The sequence below is a fragment of the Phragmites australis genome, chromosome 9, assembly GCF_958298935.1.
Source record: "Phragmites australis chromosome 9, lpPhrAust1.1, whole genome shotgun sequence".
NCBI lineage: Eukaryota > Viridiplantae > Streptophyta > Magnoliopsida > Poales > Poaceae > Phragmites > Phragmites australis.
Genome location: NC_084929.1, coordinates 35712360 through 35730713, shown reverse-complemented (window position 1 = coordinate 35730713; position 18354 = coordinate 35712360). Strand labels below are relative to the sequence as shown.

General features: G+C 46.8%; 4 protein-coding genes across 8 annotated transcripts; all 4 read right to left on the bottom strand.

The window, feature by feature from the left end:
* Positions 1–2581: 2581 nt before the first annotated feature.
* Positions 2582–4123, bottom strand: LOC133929494 (probable tRNA-splicing endonuclease subunit Sen2). The gene has a single exon (XM_062376265.1). The coding sequence runs from the start codon at positions 3943–3945 to the stop codon at positions 3163–3165; it is 783 nt and encodes a 260-aa protein (XP_062232249.1). The 5' UTR covers positions 3946–4123; the 3' UTR covers positions 2582–3162.
* Positions 4124–4385: 262 nt separating this feature from the next.
* LOC133929493 (uncharacterized) lies at positions 4386–6594 on the bottom strand. Of its 2 annotated transcripts, none has more exons than XM_062376263.1 (2): positions 6397–6594; positions 4386–5350 (listed from the first exon to the last, which is right to left on the bottom strand). In XM_062376263.1, exons 1-2 carry the CDS (start codon positions 6420–6422, stop codon positions 4468–4470), a joined length of 909 nt encoding a protein of 302 aa, XP_062232247.1. In that variant the 5' UTR covers positions 6423–6594; the 3' UTR covers positions 4386–4467. The 2 variants fall into 2 exon arrangements, with proteins under 2 accessions (XP_062232247.1, XP_062232248.1); XM_062376264.1 differs by having other exon boundaries at positions 4386–5261.
* Positions 6595–8003: 1409 nt separating this feature from the next.
* Positions 8004–9869, bottom strand: LOC133929923 (serine carboxypeptidase-like 50). The gene has a single exon (XM_062376678.1). The coding sequence runs from the start codon at positions 9631–9633 to the stop codon at positions 8272–8274; it is 1362 nt and encodes a 453-aa protein (XP_062232662.1). The 5' UTR covers positions 9634–9869; the 3' UTR covers positions 8004–8271.
* A 1016-nt stretch (positions 9870–10885) lies between these two features.
* On the bottom strand, positions 10886–16627 carry LOC133929491 (mitogen-activated protein kinase 10-like). Of its 4 annotated transcripts, XR_009911604.1 has the most exons (11): positions 16270–16627; positions 15185–15593; positions 14132–14259; positions 13998–14057; positions 13096–13245; positions 12836–12991; positions 12473–12684; positions 12259–12357; positions 11849–12051; positions 11555–11649; positions 11423–11467 (listed from the first exon to the last, which is right to left on the bottom strand). XR_009911604.1 is itself a non-coding variant. In XM_062376259.1 (10 exons), exons 1-10 carry the CDS (start codon positions 16282–16284, stop codon positions 11097–11099), a joined length of 1695 nt encoding a protein of 564 aa, XP_062232243.1. In that variant the 5' UTR covers positions 16285–16627; the 3' UTR covers positions 10886–11096. The 4 variants fall into 4 exon arrangements, 3 of the variants coding, with proteins under 3 accessions (XP_062232243.1, XP_062232246.1, XP_062232244.1); XM_062376259.1 differs by lacking the exon at positions 11849–12051 and having other exon boundaries at positions 10886–11467; XM_062376262.1 differs by lacking the exons at positions 11423–11467; positions 11555–11649 and adding an exon at positions 12105–12165 and having other exon boundaries at positions 12029–12063.
* Between the last annotated feature and the right edge of the window lie 1727 nt (positions 16628–18354).

The window sequence follows — 18354 nt, the reverse complement described above, 5'->3', positions numbered from 1 at the left end:
ATGATGATGAGGCTGCGGTTGACTTGTTCAAGATTTCTAATGCATAATCCTCCTCTATTTGTTTGGTTGGCAAAGATCATCCCAAGCTCTCAAAGGAATGGGTTTGGTGATCTTACCCTCTTGCACACCGGCCCACCAGAAATGCCTCACAATGGCAGTGATCTTGGCAATGAAGGCTTTGAATAAAATAACATTAGCCATGTAGTATATAGGAATGGAAGCAAAAATTGAATTTATGTAGGTGAGTCTACCAGCATGAGCGAACTTATTTGCTTTGACAGTGGTGAGCTTTCTCTTGAATTTATGGTAGATGAACTCGTAAGCTTTATTCCTATCCTTATGGGTAAGGATTAAAGGATGGACTAGGTGGATGGTGGTATGAGTGATATTAGGGACGAGGAAATAGACTGAATCTCTGTTTGAATAGAAGACAATACTTTTTTTACTAAAAAGAATGAAAGATTTATTCCAGTTAGGAGCCTGACCTGAGAGATTGCATAAATATTGAAGAATAGTCCTTATATTCATAGCCTCTTGAGCTTCTACACGGGCACAAATGATGAGGTCATTAGCAAAAAGTAATGAGTGGATGAGACCTAGAGAGATGCATATCAGATGGTTGTTTTGTAAGGCCTGCTGAAGATAGATGCGAAGTTCATTAATTGCAATAACAAAAAGGTATGACGACAGAGGACAACCTTGACGGATACCTCGTTGAGATCGAAAACGACTATGAGCTGGACCATTAATCATGACAGAAAAAGTGGGCGAAGAAATACAAGCATGTATCATATCAATAAAATGATAATGAAACCCTTGACATCTCAATGCTTGCATAATGAAAAGGCCATTCAAGTCTATCAAAAGCCTTAGCAAGATCAATTTTGATCATGAAACCTTTCTGATTCCGATTACTAAGGCTAAAAGTGTGCACAATTTCTCGGACAAGGATGACATTATTAGAAATGTGTCTACCTTGGATGAAAACATGTCGAGAAGAGTGAATATAAGTAGGTAACAGATCTTTGACTCTTTCAACAAGGGATTTAACAGCTAATTTGTAAATAACATTACAAAGACTGATAGGCATGTAGTCTTGGAGAATAGTAGCTGTATTTTTCTTAGGAATAAGAACAATGAGAGTTTCATTTAGGATTGAGGGGGGAGGGGGACTGACCTGTATTATAGAAATTTGTGATTAGATCAGTTACATCCTTCTTTATCTAATCCCAAGCTGCTTTGTAAAAGGTCACATTGAAGCCATCTGATCCTGGTATTGCATATTTTTTTCATTTGTTTGAGCAGATTGAAGAGTTCTTGTTCATCTAGAGTAGACATGGTAAAATCATCAGTTATAATCACATGAGAATTGTTACCTTGAATCTGAATTTGCTGCAGCTGTGCCTCATTTTGCTGAGAGGTGAATAAACCAAAAGCCATTTTGGCGGTTAAAATTTGTTACTGCCCTGATTTGGACTCTGGCTAAATTTTGGCTTGGCCTGTTGAGACAAAAACCAAACAACCCCTAAGAGCTTAGTTCCTGAAGGAGGTGGCCAAACCAGTTGTGGTCCACAGGGCCATATATAGTTATTAGATTCTATTTGAAATTAGTGACTTTATTCCTTAAGATCATCTTAATAGAGCAATTATCGATGTGGGAATCCTTCATTTCAGTGGTCCACTCCTTCAAACCCATGAGGACTCCACCTGAATGCCCCCAGTAGACAACCATTGCCAAGTAAAAGGATTGTGACCCAAGATTTGAGCTAGTTCCTTACTAGTAAAATCATTTTTAATGGTCTCTTTTAGCTCCACACCATCTAAGTCTCTCCTAAGAAATATACTCTCGAACTTGTTTTCTTTTGGATTGTTTATCCAGGCCTTTTAACATTCTAGAATAGAGTTCTCATGATCACTCCTGCCTCTTGCAGGATTAGGGTCCTGTTTACCCATTTCAGATTTTTTTGTCCTTCAATGCCTCATAACCTTTTCAAGTGTTAGATCTTCATTTTCCTGTACAAAAATATCATTTCTGTACACCGGTGCGAACATAAGGACGTAGGGCTTGCTACCTAACTTGACCGACAAACAAGGTTTACTCTTGAACTATATATTCAATTCCACTAAAAAAAACTTGATTAATTCTTCAGGAGAAGCAAAGGGAAGAAGAGAGGCGAGAAGAAGCCGCGGGAGCCATGCGTGGCGTTCATGACCAAGAGCGAAGTCGACCACCTCGAGGACGGCTACCGGCGGCGCAAGTACGGCCAGAAGGCCGTCAAGAACAGCTCCTACCCAAGGTGCCTGCCTGCCTGCACGAGCTACTACCGGTGCACGGCGGCGCGCTGCGGGGTGAAGAAGCGGGTGGAGCGGTCGCAGCAGGACCCGTCCACGGTGATCACCACGTACCAAGGGTGGCACACGCACCGGAGCCCCGTGAGCCTCATGCTGCAGCCCGACGGTCGTTACTCGCCGCTGCAGCAGCTCGGCTTCCGCCCCGACCTCGCCGCCGCCCAACAGCTTACCTGGGACTGGGAGTGGGCTGCCCCGCCGATGCATCTTCAATTCTTCAGGAGCGCCGCGCTTCGTCGCCGCTGGCTACGTACGGCGGCGTGTTGGACTTCGTCGTTCCTTCCGCGACGGGCAATGCCAATGAGCATGAGCATGAGCATTTCTAACTTTTCTAGGCTAGGCGTACATATGGAGTATCACTTCAGTAAACTGCTTAATTATATTACTGGAGTGAAGTGTCGCATCGCACCAACGGTATCTCCTCTCCTCTGCACGTCGCTCTAGTGATTGGAGAGCCGGTGCCGCGCACCACCGAGAGTCCGGCCGTCCTCGTCCGCCGGTGGCGAGCCTTATGACCGACGGGAACCAGGAGTGACGAGGATGAGAGAGAGCCGAGAGACGTAGGCACCCGGAAGGCAGGCCACCACGACCAGGCAACACAAGCCTGACGAGAGTTATTCCAGCAATGGGACGGCTCCACGACGCGACCTGAGCAGAACAGAGCGATAGCAGAGCAAGGAAACGCGAGGCGCGTGAGACCGGCTTGCCATTGAGGTGCTCCCTCTTTCGCGCGCTGCTGAAAATGGAAGCCAGGGACAGCCATCCCATTAAAGACCTGCATCTACTGAACAAGATGCCATGCACGATTCCTCTTCAGTCTTGAGGGCTTGTCACGCCCACCTTGCCACATTGGTCCTCCTCGCTGCACTGCTGCAGTACCCACCTCGTGATCACCCTCTCATGAACCGCGAGCTCCCGCAAGCAATCCGGCCGGCCCATACCACCGCCGCAGACGACGGTGAGAACAAGCAACGTCTTGGCTGCGCTGCCGGCCGCCCGGAGCGCGCAGAGCAGGTCGCCGTGGTGGCTACCGACCACGATGACCGCGTACTCGGAGTGGACAAGCGCGGGGTGGTGGCGATACGCCACGAAGTCCGCGCCATACTGCAATCCTGAGCGGACGACCCAGTTGCGGCGCCGGAGGTGCGAGTACGCCTTGTACAGCTCCGGGAAGGCCGGCCGTGCCGACCTCAGGTGCTCCCACACCTCCTCCTCGTTCATCGTCACCTTCTTCTCCTTCCTCTCCGGCTTGACGACGCTGACGCACTTGAGAGCGTGCAGCGGGTAGAGCATCTCCTCGGAGCCTACCTGGAAGTGGGAGAACCGCTGCTTCGCTGCATCTCCTGCCGTGCTCGCCGGCTCCGCGGGCTGCCCGAACGCTGAGCGGCTCAGGAGCGCGGCCTGCTCCGCCCCAACGTGAAGCACGCCGTTGCAGCCTGACAAAACTGCCACGCATTCGCATGCTCTCAGTGAAGCCTGGAGCTGGACGACTATACCCGACATGGGATTCACAGCGGCCAAAGCCGCGAAGTCCTCGCCGTCTTTCCCCTTCTTCCATCTTGGCCCTGGCACATCCATCAGACCTGCTACACACATTAGGATCGCGTCAGTGATCGTCCTGACATGCAACAAGTGCTGCGAGGTGCCAAGCCCGATCCCAAGAGTCGTCAAGAAACAACCAAAAAAAGGGAGAGAAAAAGAAGCCTCGTCCCAATCATTAATAGTATGGGGGCACTTCTAGAATGACTGATATATATCTCTACTCATTTGGTTCTCATACAATGTAGCAGCAATACAGTTTTTGTCTTCCATTTTTGTGCGACAGGGCAAGTTCACCAAACTATTTCAGTGCGAGGACAAAATTACATCCCCAGCATCACCAAAAAGAAACAGAACATGGATATGCCAACTCAAATGAAGTAAAAGCCATCAATGATTATGCCATACAGGTGCATCCGACTAAGGGAAACTGTTACAATTCGGTTCACACATAAGTCACCACAAGAGCAGTAGCAACAGGACGCAGACTACCACCACCTAACAGCGATACAGGAAAGCATGTAGAGTGAAAGCTAAACTCAACGCAGCTGCATACAAACACAAGAGTATTGAGTTTCTTCATTGCCTGTCTCGGGATTTCGCCCTGCTGGCCTCCTCCGGGGTTGACGGGAACAGCTCCACGTACCTTGTCCCGATGGTCATCTTATCCTTGCACATGGCCGTCTTTGCAACTTCAGCTGTTGGGAACTCAACAAAAGCTTCACCTGTAGCCTTCCCATAGGGGCGGTACACAATGTGCACATTCTCCTCTGTCAGCTCGTACTCCACGAAGAACTTGATGATGTCCTCGGTGGTGGCAGAGTAGGGAAGCCCACGGAGCTTAAGCACCTCAGTGTACTCCATGCTGCTCTTGTCTTCAGCCGGCTTTTTGGGCCTTGGAGGTGGGGAGTGACGATACTCCGAGTCAAAGAAACCTCCCTGGTTCACCTCATTAGCTATTGCGCTGTAGTACTCCTGCTTCTTGCAGCTGAACACCTCAACATACCTCCTGCCCATGTTCTGCCTGTTGCGATGCAGCGCAAATTCAGCTTGCATGGCTGTCGGGAAGACGACAAAAGCCTCACCAGTAAAGCGGTCATTCTTGTGAACCAGGAGGCAGTCCACTATGTCCAGCCCCACAAAGAACTTGCGGATGTCAAAGTCGTTGCAATCAAAAGGGAGACCTCGCAGTCGGACACCTGGAAAGTTTTGGATGCCAGTGCTAACCCCTGCATCAGTTAAGTTGCCGCTGAAGGGCTGGTAGAAGCCGCCGCTGGCACCACCAGCGTTGCTGCACATTGCTCCGAAATAGGGAGGGCCTGGTTCCATCATCCAGGCCCTCTTTGAGCCATCCAACGGACTCCTTGCGTTCACTGCGAAGTAGGGATTCGATTCCATCATCATTCGTGGCCTCTTTGATCCCTCGTACCCATCCGAAACCCCCCAGCCTCCCATCATTGCCCTTCAGACAATCCAGAGTCCCAAAACGAGAAAAGAAAAGGAGAATAACCCCCCATCTCTCAATCCCAATTTCACAAAATAACCCAAATATAAAGACAATTGTGCAGAAAAGAAATAATATAGAGTAGACAGCAAGGTTGATAATGATAAGTAAATTTGCTGGCAACATATGAGTAAAAGCAATTCTCCTGCTAAGACAGAGATTTTTCTGAACACTCAAATGGTATGTTTCAGTGCATCAAAATAATGATTTTGACTCTACATAAATTTTCTAAGATGATATTTGATGGTTTTACAAGTGGACATAATGAAGATGCATAAGCATATACATAATATACAGTTTACATTAAAAGGTGAAACATCGTACCATAGATGAAATTTGAACCATGTATCAAAAGCTAAATTAGAAGGTGAGATCGTGAAACGCTCTTCCGCTTGACCACAGTTGGATGTGATAGTTACAATTCAGATATCAAGATAAATCTTACTCAGGGATCACAACGGTAACCTAGCGCACAGAATCACAACGGCAACAAATTTATACAAGGGACACCCTACTCCAGTATTTTGTTATCAAAAGGAATCAGATTCTGCTAATTAATCAACATGGCGCACAACAAATTTATTCAGAATAGATCATGCGGCACTGTTTCGGAGCCCAATAATATTTAATAAGAGGGTGCGCCAAATTAACAACCTAAATTCCCACCAAGCACCAGTCCTCTATCTAAATCAGTGAAACAGATATGGCTATTTGGATCACCACCACCAGCGGATTTGCTGCGGGGCAAGTGGGTTCAGATGAACCCAGAAGTTCCGGCGGATAAACCAAGCAACAGATGTGAATTACTACCTACTCCACCACGCAGAAAACAAATCGAATCCGCGGCGAACTGGATGGATTGGTTCGCGTTCCGGAAACAAATTATTAGGATTCCAGGGCTCACATCAAAGGGAGGATTCTACGCAAGCTAGGGCATCTAACGAAGAAAAGAGGAATAAACTCCTCGGGAGAAGGAAAAGAGGTACAGATGCGTCCAGGCATACCTGGATCTGGATGGAGGCGTGTTCATCTGGATCAAGGCCTGTTCGGCCGGCGCGGTGGACGGCGGCCGACGGGGTGGGAGAAGGGGATCGCTCGGCTGCGGTCAGGGGTCGGCGTCTGGTGGCTAGGGTTGGGGTACCGGAGAGGGAGGGGACTTTCTGTTTGGGCTGGGGACATGTTTTATTATTTTTTTATTTTTCGGCCGAGGGAAACAAAGAAAGGTGTGCACGCGGGCTGACAGACTTAGGAAAAAAAAAACTGTGTATTTTCTTTTTCTAATTTAAGGTAACGTCTAATCTTCAAACATGCAGGCGTTTGTGTTCTTGCATGCACGTCTCGGCAACCGCTCGATCAAAACTTTCTTCTATCGTGTAACTCATGTCACTCTGTGATTGTTCTTATTCTCCATTCTATGATACTCTCTCTTTCATATACGTCTCTCTTTCATGACCCCCTCTCGTCCTCTCCCTTTTTCTCAACAGAAACGAATCTGCTTCCTCCCATGAAGAATGGAAGGCGTTGCAAGTGAGCGGGGTGAGCTCGCTTGCTCTGGTGCTCTACTCGCCTCCGCGCTCGCTAAACCAAGTTATGATTCGAAGTGACTGGCGGCAGCAGTAACGATTAGGTGCGTCACCTGACGAGCGGTCATACTCGCAACGGCCGTCTTTATTGGTGCCCGTGGCAACCACCTCCCATCATAGGTGCCTTAGCCCGATGACCGATTCGTGTTAGTTCCTACGCCGATGATGGCGATAAAGGTGACGGTGGGGGCCGTGGTTGCGCAGGGAGGCTTCTCCTCTCCCTCACACTCGGGCCCTCTCCTCCTCCCTCGCCATAGTGGGTCATGGCCCTCCCTGTAGGATTTGCCAAGGCGAGGTCGGGCAGAAGCGCTCTGAGGAAGGAGATTGAGATGGGCTGATGGTGCCCGAACTGGTCGCCGTTGTAGCCTCGCACGGTGACCTACCCAAAACAGAGCATAGGATTCGGGGGTGTAGGAGTGCCACCAACCTCGATTGTTCTTTTCCCTTCTATGCTCTAACAATTTGTTTTTGCATTTTATACTAATTTGCCTATATATTGTTTCAGATTTTCTAAGAAAAATAAATCAAATTGATTTCCAGGTTTGTTTGCAGTTCTATAAAACTGCCATACACTGCTACAATTTTGCAAAGCGAAATACATCAAATTGCTTTTCTATTTTGTTTGCAGCTATCTTAATTGCGCTTCTCATAATCAACTATTTAGGTGCAAATGTTGTGTTGAATTTAGCTTTTTTTCAATCTTAAACCTAGCCTCTATTGTTTTAACCAGAATAAATCTTTTTGTTTGATTTGCTTTTATGATCTCTAAATTTATGCTAATTTACTCATACATTTGTTCCAACTTGTTTCTGAGTTTCTTGTGTTTTCTTTACAACTTTTAACAAAAAATGCTTATTTAGCTAGGTGAATAAGAAAATAGCATATGCATTTTCCTTTTTTTGTTTGGTTTTGCCGCATATTAAAGTGGGATCTGAAAATAATATCTCGGAGCTCGGATGCTAAGTAGCCAAAAACAGAGAAGCGGGTAGAGGTCGAGCCTGCCGACCAGATTTTTATCAAAATCGATGTCACGTGCATTCTTTAGTCACGTCCTTAATTTAATTAGAATAGAACAAAACAAACTTTCCTGTAGACATAATGGTATTTGTAAGAGAACTTTTGTCCCCTTTATAATGTTATTTTAGCGGCATACAAAGCATTTCTAACGATATGAGCTCGTGTTACTGTAAATGGATATCAACCAGTGACAATAACGCAAACCGTAATGCGACGTCTACGATCCGGAGAATGAATCCGTGCACGGAATCGGATGCAGGCTGCCCCGATGCAGCACGGTCAAGCCGCCGGGAAGCAGTCGCCGCCGCACCCGAGCAGCCCCGTCTCCAGAACCCAGTCCTCGATCATCTCCTGCGCCGCGCGCCCGTTACCCGCCGGCACGAAGTGCCCGGCCCCGTGCACCACCACATGCGCCAGTGCGCCGTGGCGCTGCACATAGCCCGCGAGGCTTCCGTCGCCGCGGGTCCGCCACACGACGCGCTCGGCGCTCTGGAACGCGGCCAGCCCGTGCCACTCCACCTCCCGTAGCCACGCGTCCGCGGCCACCACCCCGTCCTGGAGGTCGCGGACTCCCTCGTACAGGAGCACGCGCGTCTGCCGCAGCAGCGCCTCCGCCTCGCGCTTCGCGCTCTTCATCACGTCGTCGTGCAGCGCCACGACCACCGCGTCGGCGCACAGCTCCCACGCGACGTTGGCACGAGCGCGCAGCGCCGCCTTCGCCTCGGGACGGTTCAGGAGCTCCCCCAGAGCAGCGACGCCGAGGTCGAGGTCGAGCTGCTGCCGCGTGTCCACGTCGAACAGCGAGGCGAGCCCCGTCGCGTTCCGCAGCCACGACAGCACCCGCGCCCGCGCGTCCGACGCCTCGCGCCAGTGCTCCGCGCGCGTCAGCGCCACCGCCTCCGCCTGCAGCTCATCGAGCTCTCGCCTCTGCCGCGCATTGATGAGGCCCCGGAAGTAGGCCGTGTCCGCGTGCGTGGCCACCTGCGCAACGGGGTGGACCAGCGCGTTGCCGATGGCCACGCCGCGCAGGTTGATCCTCTGGCGCTCCGGTAGCTCGGGGTTGACGGCCAGCATGTGCGCGCCCGCCACGGGGACGAACTTGCCGGCGTAGCTCTCGCCGGCGAGGAAGAGCGGGCGTGCACGGAAGCTCGGTTCGAGAGCAAAAAAAGACTGGAGCGCGGCGAGGACGTGGCTGGCGATGACGAACTGGTCGGTGGGGATGGCAGCGGGGGACGGCGCGGCGCTGAAACCGGTGCCGAGTGGGCTGTCGATGAACAGCAGCCCGAAGCGGCGGTTCCACGCGAATGGGTTGGGCGAGAGGTAGGTGGAGTCATCGTCGGTGGAGCGGTGGACGGAGTAGGGGCCGAACTGGAGGAAGGTGCTGAGAAGCGCGGAGCAGCCGGGCCCGCCCTCCAGCCAGAGGAGGAGCGGCGTGGCGGCTGAAGAAGTGAGCGGCTGGGTGGCCTCGTAGAAGGCGAAGAAGAGGGAGGCGTTGGCGGGCGGGATGGGGAGGTAGCCTGACATGGTCGGGAGAGCCTCTTTGGGGAGCACTTGTGCCGCAGCTGCATCCGAGAGTGAGATGGTGGTGGCGACGAGGGCGACGGCGACGAGGAGGACGTGGTGAGGGAGCGGCGGAGCCATGGCTGATGGGACGTGTCAGTGTGAGTGCACTGTGGAGGCAGAGACAAGGACGAGAAAAGGGTCAAGGGAGTTGTGCTGGGTTGCTGGAGTATTTTAATGCCGTTTCCGTGGCCCACCTGGCAGGCTGACTCGTGTCGATAGGACAACGGCGAGATGGCAGCTCTTTGTCTCTTGACGTCGACAACGTTGACGGAAACAAATCGCATCTGGTACTACAAAATATCATCTTCACGTGATGTTGCGTATACATCCTAAAAATGGTCAACTGGTCAGTGTCTATCGGGCCGGATAGAGACACGGTCTAGGCACGATTCAGACACGAGTCGGTACGGATACGGTTCGTGTATGAGCACAATCCATCCTATCTCGCACCAGTCATCTGCTCCTGTGCCACCGGCCTCCGTCTCGGCAGCCCGCCCCCATCCTTGCCCCCGCGTTGCCTCATCGCGTCGCCCACCCCCGCCTCAGCTCGACTGCCCATCGGCCCCGCCTCACCTCGCGGCCCGGCCCCGTGCCGCCTCATCGCTCCGCCCCGCCCCGCCCCGCCCTGGCCATCGGTCCCGCAGCGTCGTCGGGTCGCGTCGCCCCCGCCCAACGGTCTGGCACGACCTATCGTGTCGCAACCGTACCCGGACCGATCCAGCACGGTATTGTGCTTCACGAGCTGTGCCGTAGGCCGAGAGCGCAGCACGCGGGTCGGCACAGCACGGCCCATTACAGTATCCAGCCTATCGGGCCAAGCCGGGCCGGCACGACTGACGCATTTGACCATCTCTGATTCTATCTTCTCTTTAATTCAGTTATTAGATTATGAGATGTATAACGTAGGTAAGATCTCATAAAGATATTTCTAAACAGAATCCTATAGAATTTGCTATTAATCTCATAAAGATATTTCTAAACAGAATCCTATAGAATTTGCTATTATTATTGTTCTCCTCGTTGCATGTTTAGTCGAAGATATATCTAAATACGAGGTGAGTATCTCGTTTTTTTAAGATGTTTTGTTAAAAGGGTAAACCGAATGAGATGATTATCTAGAAAAAATACTTTTTTTCAGATATTGTTAGACGGAGTGACGAGGATGAGCCAGAGCGAGAGACGTAGGCACCAGGAGACTTTGTTGGCAAGGCTTCTTTGGGGAGCACTGCTGCTGCTGCCGAGAGCGAGATGAAGGTGCAGAGGAAGAGCAGGAGGGACCAGGGAGGAGGCGCCATGGCGCTCGAGTTCAAGGTCCAAACTCTCTGTGTGCTTACTCTAACAAAGTAATTTCCATTGGAATAAATCAATTAATCAATCCTTCAGTTGTGCATGAAATAGCACAGTTTCTGGCAGAATAGACGGCGTACAGACAACATATATGGAAGAGGTCAATACTCTGCGACCACCTCTTCTGGACCGCTTATATTCATAATAATATTGACCACCACCTTCTTCCAGGCTAATCCAGGACGTTTCACCAGCTAGTACATCCTTGACATGCCAGAGGGCACAACACCAACATTCCTGTGAGTAGCAGCAGTAGCAGTGCCTACTGATGCGGCGGCGGCGGCAACAATGCCGTTAAGAGATCTTGTGTAGATGTCAGTAGTATTTGATGCTATTCTATCTAATGGGTTATTCTTCGGGCCAGCTGGAACATGGAACGGGGGCATCCTCATGTTTACAGCAACATCAGGCGTGGCTTTGCTGTTTGCGCAAGCATAGACCTGCGCCCCCATGGCCTGTGTGCCCACACTCGCAGGCATTTGACGACAACCATATGCTTCTGGGATTTGTTGATGGGGAGGATACCCTGAATTCACCACCGAACCATCAGCTCTTCCTTGTCCCACTGGCAAATGGGAAATAATCTTAGAAACGTGCCGCCAAAGGTTGAAAAATATCAACAGATCACACCTAATAAATGAACACAATGCACCTGCTCGCAGCCCTTGTGGAGCTTGAGAAGCCCTTGATGAGGCAACAAGAGGTTTTTCCTTGCCAGGAATTGGATTTGAGTGAACAACAGTAGTCCTGCGCAAATGGAGATGAAGATTAGTAAAAGCCACAGGCTTTCCCTGAATTAAATCATACTGACAAAGGCCAGAACAACATACAGATGGAGCAACTGAGTATGAACATTCTGAATGCATACTAATCTACTCTCAGCTTGATTTGAGCATAGAACCCTGTGACTAGCAATTAGCGACAAAGGATTGGACAACAAGTTTACCTGAATTCGAGAACCTCTGGTATTATCCTATAGAAAATTGACCATCAATTGTGTGCACCCCAACCCTACAACATTGACACAACCACGTATTCCTAGAAACACCTTTGGTATTATCCTGTGTCCAAGACCATGTACAGTACAGTACTAGTGATCATCTAGCCTCGTCACTTCACTCTCAAGTTTATATAGCCCACTTCACCATCCTGAGAATGAACTCTTACCCAATCCAGAACAAGATTCTTTCATCATTTGACCCCCCAGGTCACGGGGGGAGTACCTTAATATGGAGAATAACTGAGATGCACTTGAAAGTGTTCCTAGAGCAGTTTATACCAGTGAGGCTGTGAAGCTAATATGGTAGGGGGAAAATGAACCCATTACCGGAATATGATGCTAGTATGCTACATTACCTGGGAAGGGATGAATGTTTTCTCTCCATTGGAACTGACGGGCCGTTACCACCGCTTTCTTCAAGATGAGAAAACTGCTTCTTAAATTGATCGACAGCACTGGATAAACACAGCCAGAAAGTGTTAACGTCAAAGAGTTGAAACAAAGGAAATCATTACTGAATACATGCATGCGCAAAGCACCATACATGTGCAAACACGGAAAAGCTAGAACCTTGGGTAGAGAAAGGTTGTCTTTTCTGTGCCATCTATGTAGCTATTCAGCAATTGCGGATGATATTCCAATATCTCCCGGAATATCAGTTCCTTTATCTCTTCCTTTGACATTCTTTTGTGCTCAAAGTCAAATTCCACTTTTCTTATTGGCTGACAGGATGGTTCTCTTTCAACCCTGGCAAGGCCTTTGAAGTATGGATCCCTCAATGCCTGACAAAACATAAGTATTGAAGAAATAAAATGTCACAACTTACTCAAGATGACCAAGTTAGGTTTGCAGGCAACATCACAGGCCTAGTTCAACAGAGGAAAATGAACTGAGATGCCATAATGATTAACGAAAAAAGAGCATCAAAGGGACCTCTTCGGCAGTCGGACGGTCCTTCGGATCAAATGCTAAAAGCTTTTCCAAGAGTTTTAGTGCTAAAGGATCTGCACCAGGAAACTTCTGAGAAAATGGAACCGGCTCTTTCTTTCTCATGCCGCTCAAGTACCTTCTAGCTTTCTCATTCCGGACCTTGAAAGGAAGACAAACAATAGGTTTCAATTTTGGGATCATTGAAGCTGTTCAAGACACATACACACACAAAAAAAAGTCTTCCCCTGGTTATAGTACCATACCCGCGAAATTGTATCCATTGATGGTGTGCCTAGGAGATCAGTCATCAAGTCTAACTGATGGACAACATTTTTACCAGGAAATAAAGGCTTCCCTGTCAATAACTCAGCAAAGATGCATCCAATGCTCCAAACGTCAATAGCTGGTGTATACTGTTTTGGGGGAAGAATAATATAATACACATTAATATATTAAGCAAACCAAAATCCTGGCATTACGTACTAGTAAAACACTTTAAACATTCTGAATAGTAAGAAAAGCTCATCTGATTATTGTAAAAGTTGTTATTCAACATGTTATTGGTTCTTATTTGTGTGTAGTACAGAATGAACAAAAAAGGAAATCAGACTGATCCATTCATGAAAATGAATCATGTAATAGAAAATGACATATGGAACAAGAAAGAACAACGTAAACCTCTACCTAAAAAGGACCAAGAGTTTATTAAAACATATCTCTCACATGTGAAATGAACTTGAGAAATCCTAGCATAAATTTTATTTGTATGTCCAAATTAGTTGGGCCCATAACAAAATTTATTAATAAGGAGATGCAAACAAAAGCATCTCTGCATGAGTGGGAGCTAGTATTATAGGCAAAAGTGATATGAGAATGGTAAAATTCAAAAATACTTCACCATACAACTAATTTGGACATACAAATAAAATGTAAGTTAATTATATGCTCATATTGTTAATTATATGCAGGAGTGGGAGCTAGTATTATAGGCAAAAGTGATATGAAAGTTAATTATAAGCTCATATTGTCAAAGAAAATGAAAGTTAATTATATGCTCATATAATCACAATCGGTGACTCATACTATGAGGCCATCGAACATTGCTTTTCACAATTCAAAATGAATCATATCAGTATAAATGATATGAATGAATTATGAAGCTCACATTTGAGAAGAAGGATCCACAGAGCTCTGGTGCTCTGTACCATCTGGTTGCAACATAATCCTGCAAGGCACATATATGATATCCATGATATTTCAATTCGATCAGTTAGCAGTGATTTTGTTTTTGTAACATACCGTCCAGAACACTGTTGTTGGGCTATCATTGAATGCAACTCGTGCTAGTCCAAAGTCACATATTTTCAATTTGCAGTTAGAATTTGCTAAAATATTCTTAGGCTTCAGGTCACGGTGATAAACATTAGCTGCAGTTACATAAGTTCAATATCAGCACAAATGGTGGTTACAAAATGCAAAAGTGAGATATGCAGCTAAGTAATATTTTTCACAGATTGTTAATAGAGGAAAAGTGGAAAACACATATGGCTGCTGACAAATTAATGCCTCCAACAATTAGATGGGCTAAATATTTATTAACCAACCACATTGCAGTGTATTTATCAGAGGGCTGATTAGAAAAGTCCTAAGCAATGAAGAAAGTGCCATAAAAAAAAGGAGCTTGCAGCAGATAGTAGTCTTGTCTGCATGTCGTGAATGCTTCAATTAAGCATAATTTGCTTTTGTCATAATTTTGCAACGATTTATAGCTCAAAATGAAAACTTCTTTGAGAAAACTTATAGAATGCAGACCAAGATAAGCATATTTGTCATATGACCGTAATCTAGAAAGGAAACATACAGGGAAAGAGTGAGAGCTACCATAGTAAACTAGCATAAACTCATTTAAAATGCAAAATGCAAAACAAAAAAGTCCACCAAAATCATCAACGATCTGGAGACGAACCCCATTGCTTTCTAAGTTGTTTTGAAAAAAATATTTACAATTATATCAGCTCTGAGTTTACTGCAATTGAAGCAAGTCAGGTTTGGTAACAAGTCAGAATTTGCTGACAAGTTCACAATGTAGATTTGTCTAGATCTGGTCACCGAGGCAACGACAACTAGCCCATTACTTGATTTTTTAGATTGAAGCAGAACTTGTTGCCCCTAGGTGAATGAAGAGCAAGGTGACTGTCCTTTATGCAAGTGTAATACATGATAAGTTAAAATGTAGCAAGAGATGAAAGGGAATTGATCAGTTCATACATAACTGAACTACGACCACAATTTCACCAGTTGAGGGATTCAGGTAATGGTTCACAAGGAAATATAAAGGAAATGGTTTCTTACCAGTATGAATGTATTTGAGGGCCCGGAGTAATTGATAGAGAAAGAACTGGTAATGCTCTTTCGTAAAGTCATCGTTAGCATTTATAACTTGGTGGAGATCTGACTCCATAAGCTCGAAAACAACATAAATATCCTTGAAGTCCTTTCTCGAGGGAGGTAACATAATGTGCCTGATCTCAACAATGTCAGGATGCCTTAGGAGCCTTAGAAGTTTGATCTCACGAAGGATCCTTGCGGCATCAGAGACATGCTCAAAGATATTTCGTATCTTCTTGATCGCCACTCTCTGTCGAGTGTACAAATCAATGGCAGAGCACACAACCCCATAGCTTCCCTTACCAATGACTTCTTGGATCTTGTATCGGTTTGCATCCCCATACTCTGTGAAAAACTCGGCCTCTGCAGAACTCTGCAAAACGAATTGCACACACTGAATCAGCGAACTGTTTGAACAAATCTCCAGTACAGAGAACTTCAGCCGTCAACAATAAATGGTGGGGTTGCAAAACCATTGCAGATAGGCATAGGTTTGGAATGGACACAATGCAACAGAAGCGTCATTAAGCAGTTACCGTGGACACGAAAATCAACAGTTGTACTAATGAAATCGTTTGCTCGTGGGCATGTCCGAAGAACACCACAAGCAAAGTAAACAACTTTGTGCACCCACAGGACAAAGCAACAGCTCGCGGTTTTGTTTAATTTGGGACAGATGGCATCTCGAAGAAGCACGGAAATGGTCAACTTTTGCATGTGAATATGAGCTTTTTAACTCATCGTTCAGTTCACGCGGCATTTGGCCTTCTATTTGACAGCAATAACCAGATCACATTTAGACTCTACGAAGGATACGATCATGAAAGAGTCTCATCAATACTTGTAGACCAAACAGAAAATCTCAAGAAAAAAATTGAAACGGAGCAATCGATTACTCAAGCTTATTTGCAGTTTAAAACTGAAATCGACAGCAAGCAGCAACATCGAGAAATACTGAGATATGTTGTACGCCCCACCACACCCAGAGACGACGCACACATCCAAAACAAGCACGGGAACGAGCAGAGATCGCTGGAAACCAAATCCACCTTCTTCCGCTGCATCCCGCTCACCGGATCTCCCACCAAACCGCTGGCAAACAACACCCCTCCCCTTCCCGCAGAGCCCAGGCCCGCCTCGCGAACCACTCAAAACTACGCGCACGCGCACGGCACTCTCCGCTGCTCCCCCGCGACGCCGCGCGCGCCGAGGGATCGGGGACGTCGGGGGCCGTGCCCGCCGAGGCAGGTGGCGAGCGACCGCAGCAGCACCCGGGGAGGGAGGCCTGGTTAGGGCTGCGAGCGCTGCCTCCTCCCCCGGCTCCTCCTCCCGATCTCACCGCGTCACCGCGTGGGGCGCTCGAGAAGAGAAGCGAAGCCAAGGGGGGGAAAGGGAAGGGAAGGAGATTTCTTTCTTGTGTTGGTGGCTTGTTGGCGTTATAAGGAGGCAGTGGGTGTACTTGCTGGGTGGCTGCCGACCGTCCGATCTGCATCTTTGTGTGATCCACCGCTCCTCCATCTAACCCCTCGAGTTTACCAACGCCTTAGTTAGGCCTGTTTGGTTGAGCCGATGTTTTGGTTTTTGGGTTGAATATCTAGCTTTTGCCTTTTATTTTCTGATTGATAGTTTTTTTATTAGTTTTTTAATAAATTTTTAGTTTCTCAGTATATAAAAATCAGAAGAAAAAAACTCGTCTCAGTTTGCTTCTCAGCTTTTAGTTTATTTCTTTAGAAATCAGTTTTTCAAATTTTTAAAAATAAGCTCAACAGCCAGCCGTTTGGTTGAGTTTTTGCTGGCTTCTGATAAACAAAAGTCAGCAAAATCCCAACCAAATATAACCTTAGTAGCTTTAGAAAGCACATTGTTCCATTTCTCATCTTAGATTTTATTTAACAACAAAAATTATTAAACTAGCGAGGTGACCTACGCTAATAATATGGCTAGTCTCATCTCAATATTTCGTCATGATAACCTTGATTAAAAATTAGTATTTTTTATTAATAATTTTATTTTATTTAGACTCTTTATTTAGATAGTGTGCTTCCCGAATTGTTTGAAAATCGAACGGCTAATTCTTCATAATTTTAATTTCGAATTGAGCTATTTATTAATCATATTTAACATAGACTTTTTGGTTAATCTAGATCGTTAGATATTCATAACAATAAGTAGTCTATATATTTTTTTTCTTAATTAATGTGGTAATTTCGTAATTTTAAAAACAAACGTGATGATTCTTTTTAACACTTAAATAATAATATAATAGAAGAAGATGTAGAAACAGAATATGTTTCTAATATTACAAAATATTCACCAAACTGGCTAAACCAGTCGTAAAATAAAAAAGAAAAATGCTATACATACGACCCAGCCTTATAACTCATTGTTACGACCGTGCTAGAGTACGCGGGCCGTAACGTAGCCAGCCGCTTCGATCGTACGTATAGCAGAGTTGAATACAGAATATGACAGCACGACAACCACAAAGTTATCCTCGATGGAGCTATATTACCGTAGCCTTTCTTGTTCATTGGTCATGGTAGCATTTAGCTTGAGACAGTTGGGCTGTATTGCGTTAGCGTCGGCTCATGACACTTGCATTTGCGATCGCTGTAGGTTGGGGGTTGGTCTGGTGAGGCTCTCCAACACGAGTGCCGTGGTTTAGGTGGCGGGCACCTGTGATGGAATTGAAATGCCAACCAATAACCTTGGCTTCAAATCACACTTTGGCCTAGCTTGCCATCAGCCTCAAGTCTCTCTCTCTCTCTTCTCTTGTAACGCAGAAGGGGAACGCCCTTCCCAAATCCCAGACACTGCAAGAGGAAAAACCTGCCGAAACCTAGCTGCGTTGTGCCAAACATGTCTCTGCGTATGCAGAAGGCAACATGTCTCTGCGTATGAAGAAGGCAACATGTCTTTTACTGCCAATGCTGTACTGGTAGTACGCGAGTTTCTCCTCTCTCTCTCTCTATCTCTCTACGTGACTATGTCCTCATCAGTGTCCATCCCGTCATTGATTTGGCATTTAGATTTCACAGTCCACTAAGCTCATCACTCATCGCATGTAGTGGTAGCAGTAACATCTCTGCTCGTATTAGCGATTACTAACTGATTAGCACCAGGGAGTCGCACAA

Bases quoted from the DNA above. Each gene is read 5' to 3' on its own strand.
- LOC133929491 (XM_062376259.1), bottom strand. The intron at 13,246-13,997 runs GTGAGCTTCATA...CCCCCAAAACAG, and splicing joins GTGGATCCTTCTTCTCAAAT to TATACACCAGCTATTGACGT. The intron at 11,468-11,554 runs GTGCATTGTGTT...CCCATTTGCCAG, and splicing joins TCCACAAGGGCTGCGAGCAG to TGGGACAAGGAAGAGCTGAT.
- LOC133929923 (XM_062376678.1), bottom strand. From the start codon at position 9,633: ATGGCTCCGCCGCTCCCTCACCACGTCCTCCTCGTCGCCGTCGCCCTC.
- LOC133929493 (XM_062376263.1), bottom strand. From the start codon at position 6,422: ATGAACACGCCTCCATCCAGATCCAG. The intron at 5,351-6,396 runs GTATGCCTGGAC...GATTGTCTGAAG, and splicing joins ACGCCTCCATCCAGATCCAG to GGCAATGATGGGAGGCTGGG.
- LOC133929494 (XM_062376265.1), bottom strand. From the start codon at position 3,945: ATGTGTGTAGCAGGTCTGATGGATGTGCCAGGGCCAAGATGGAAGAAG.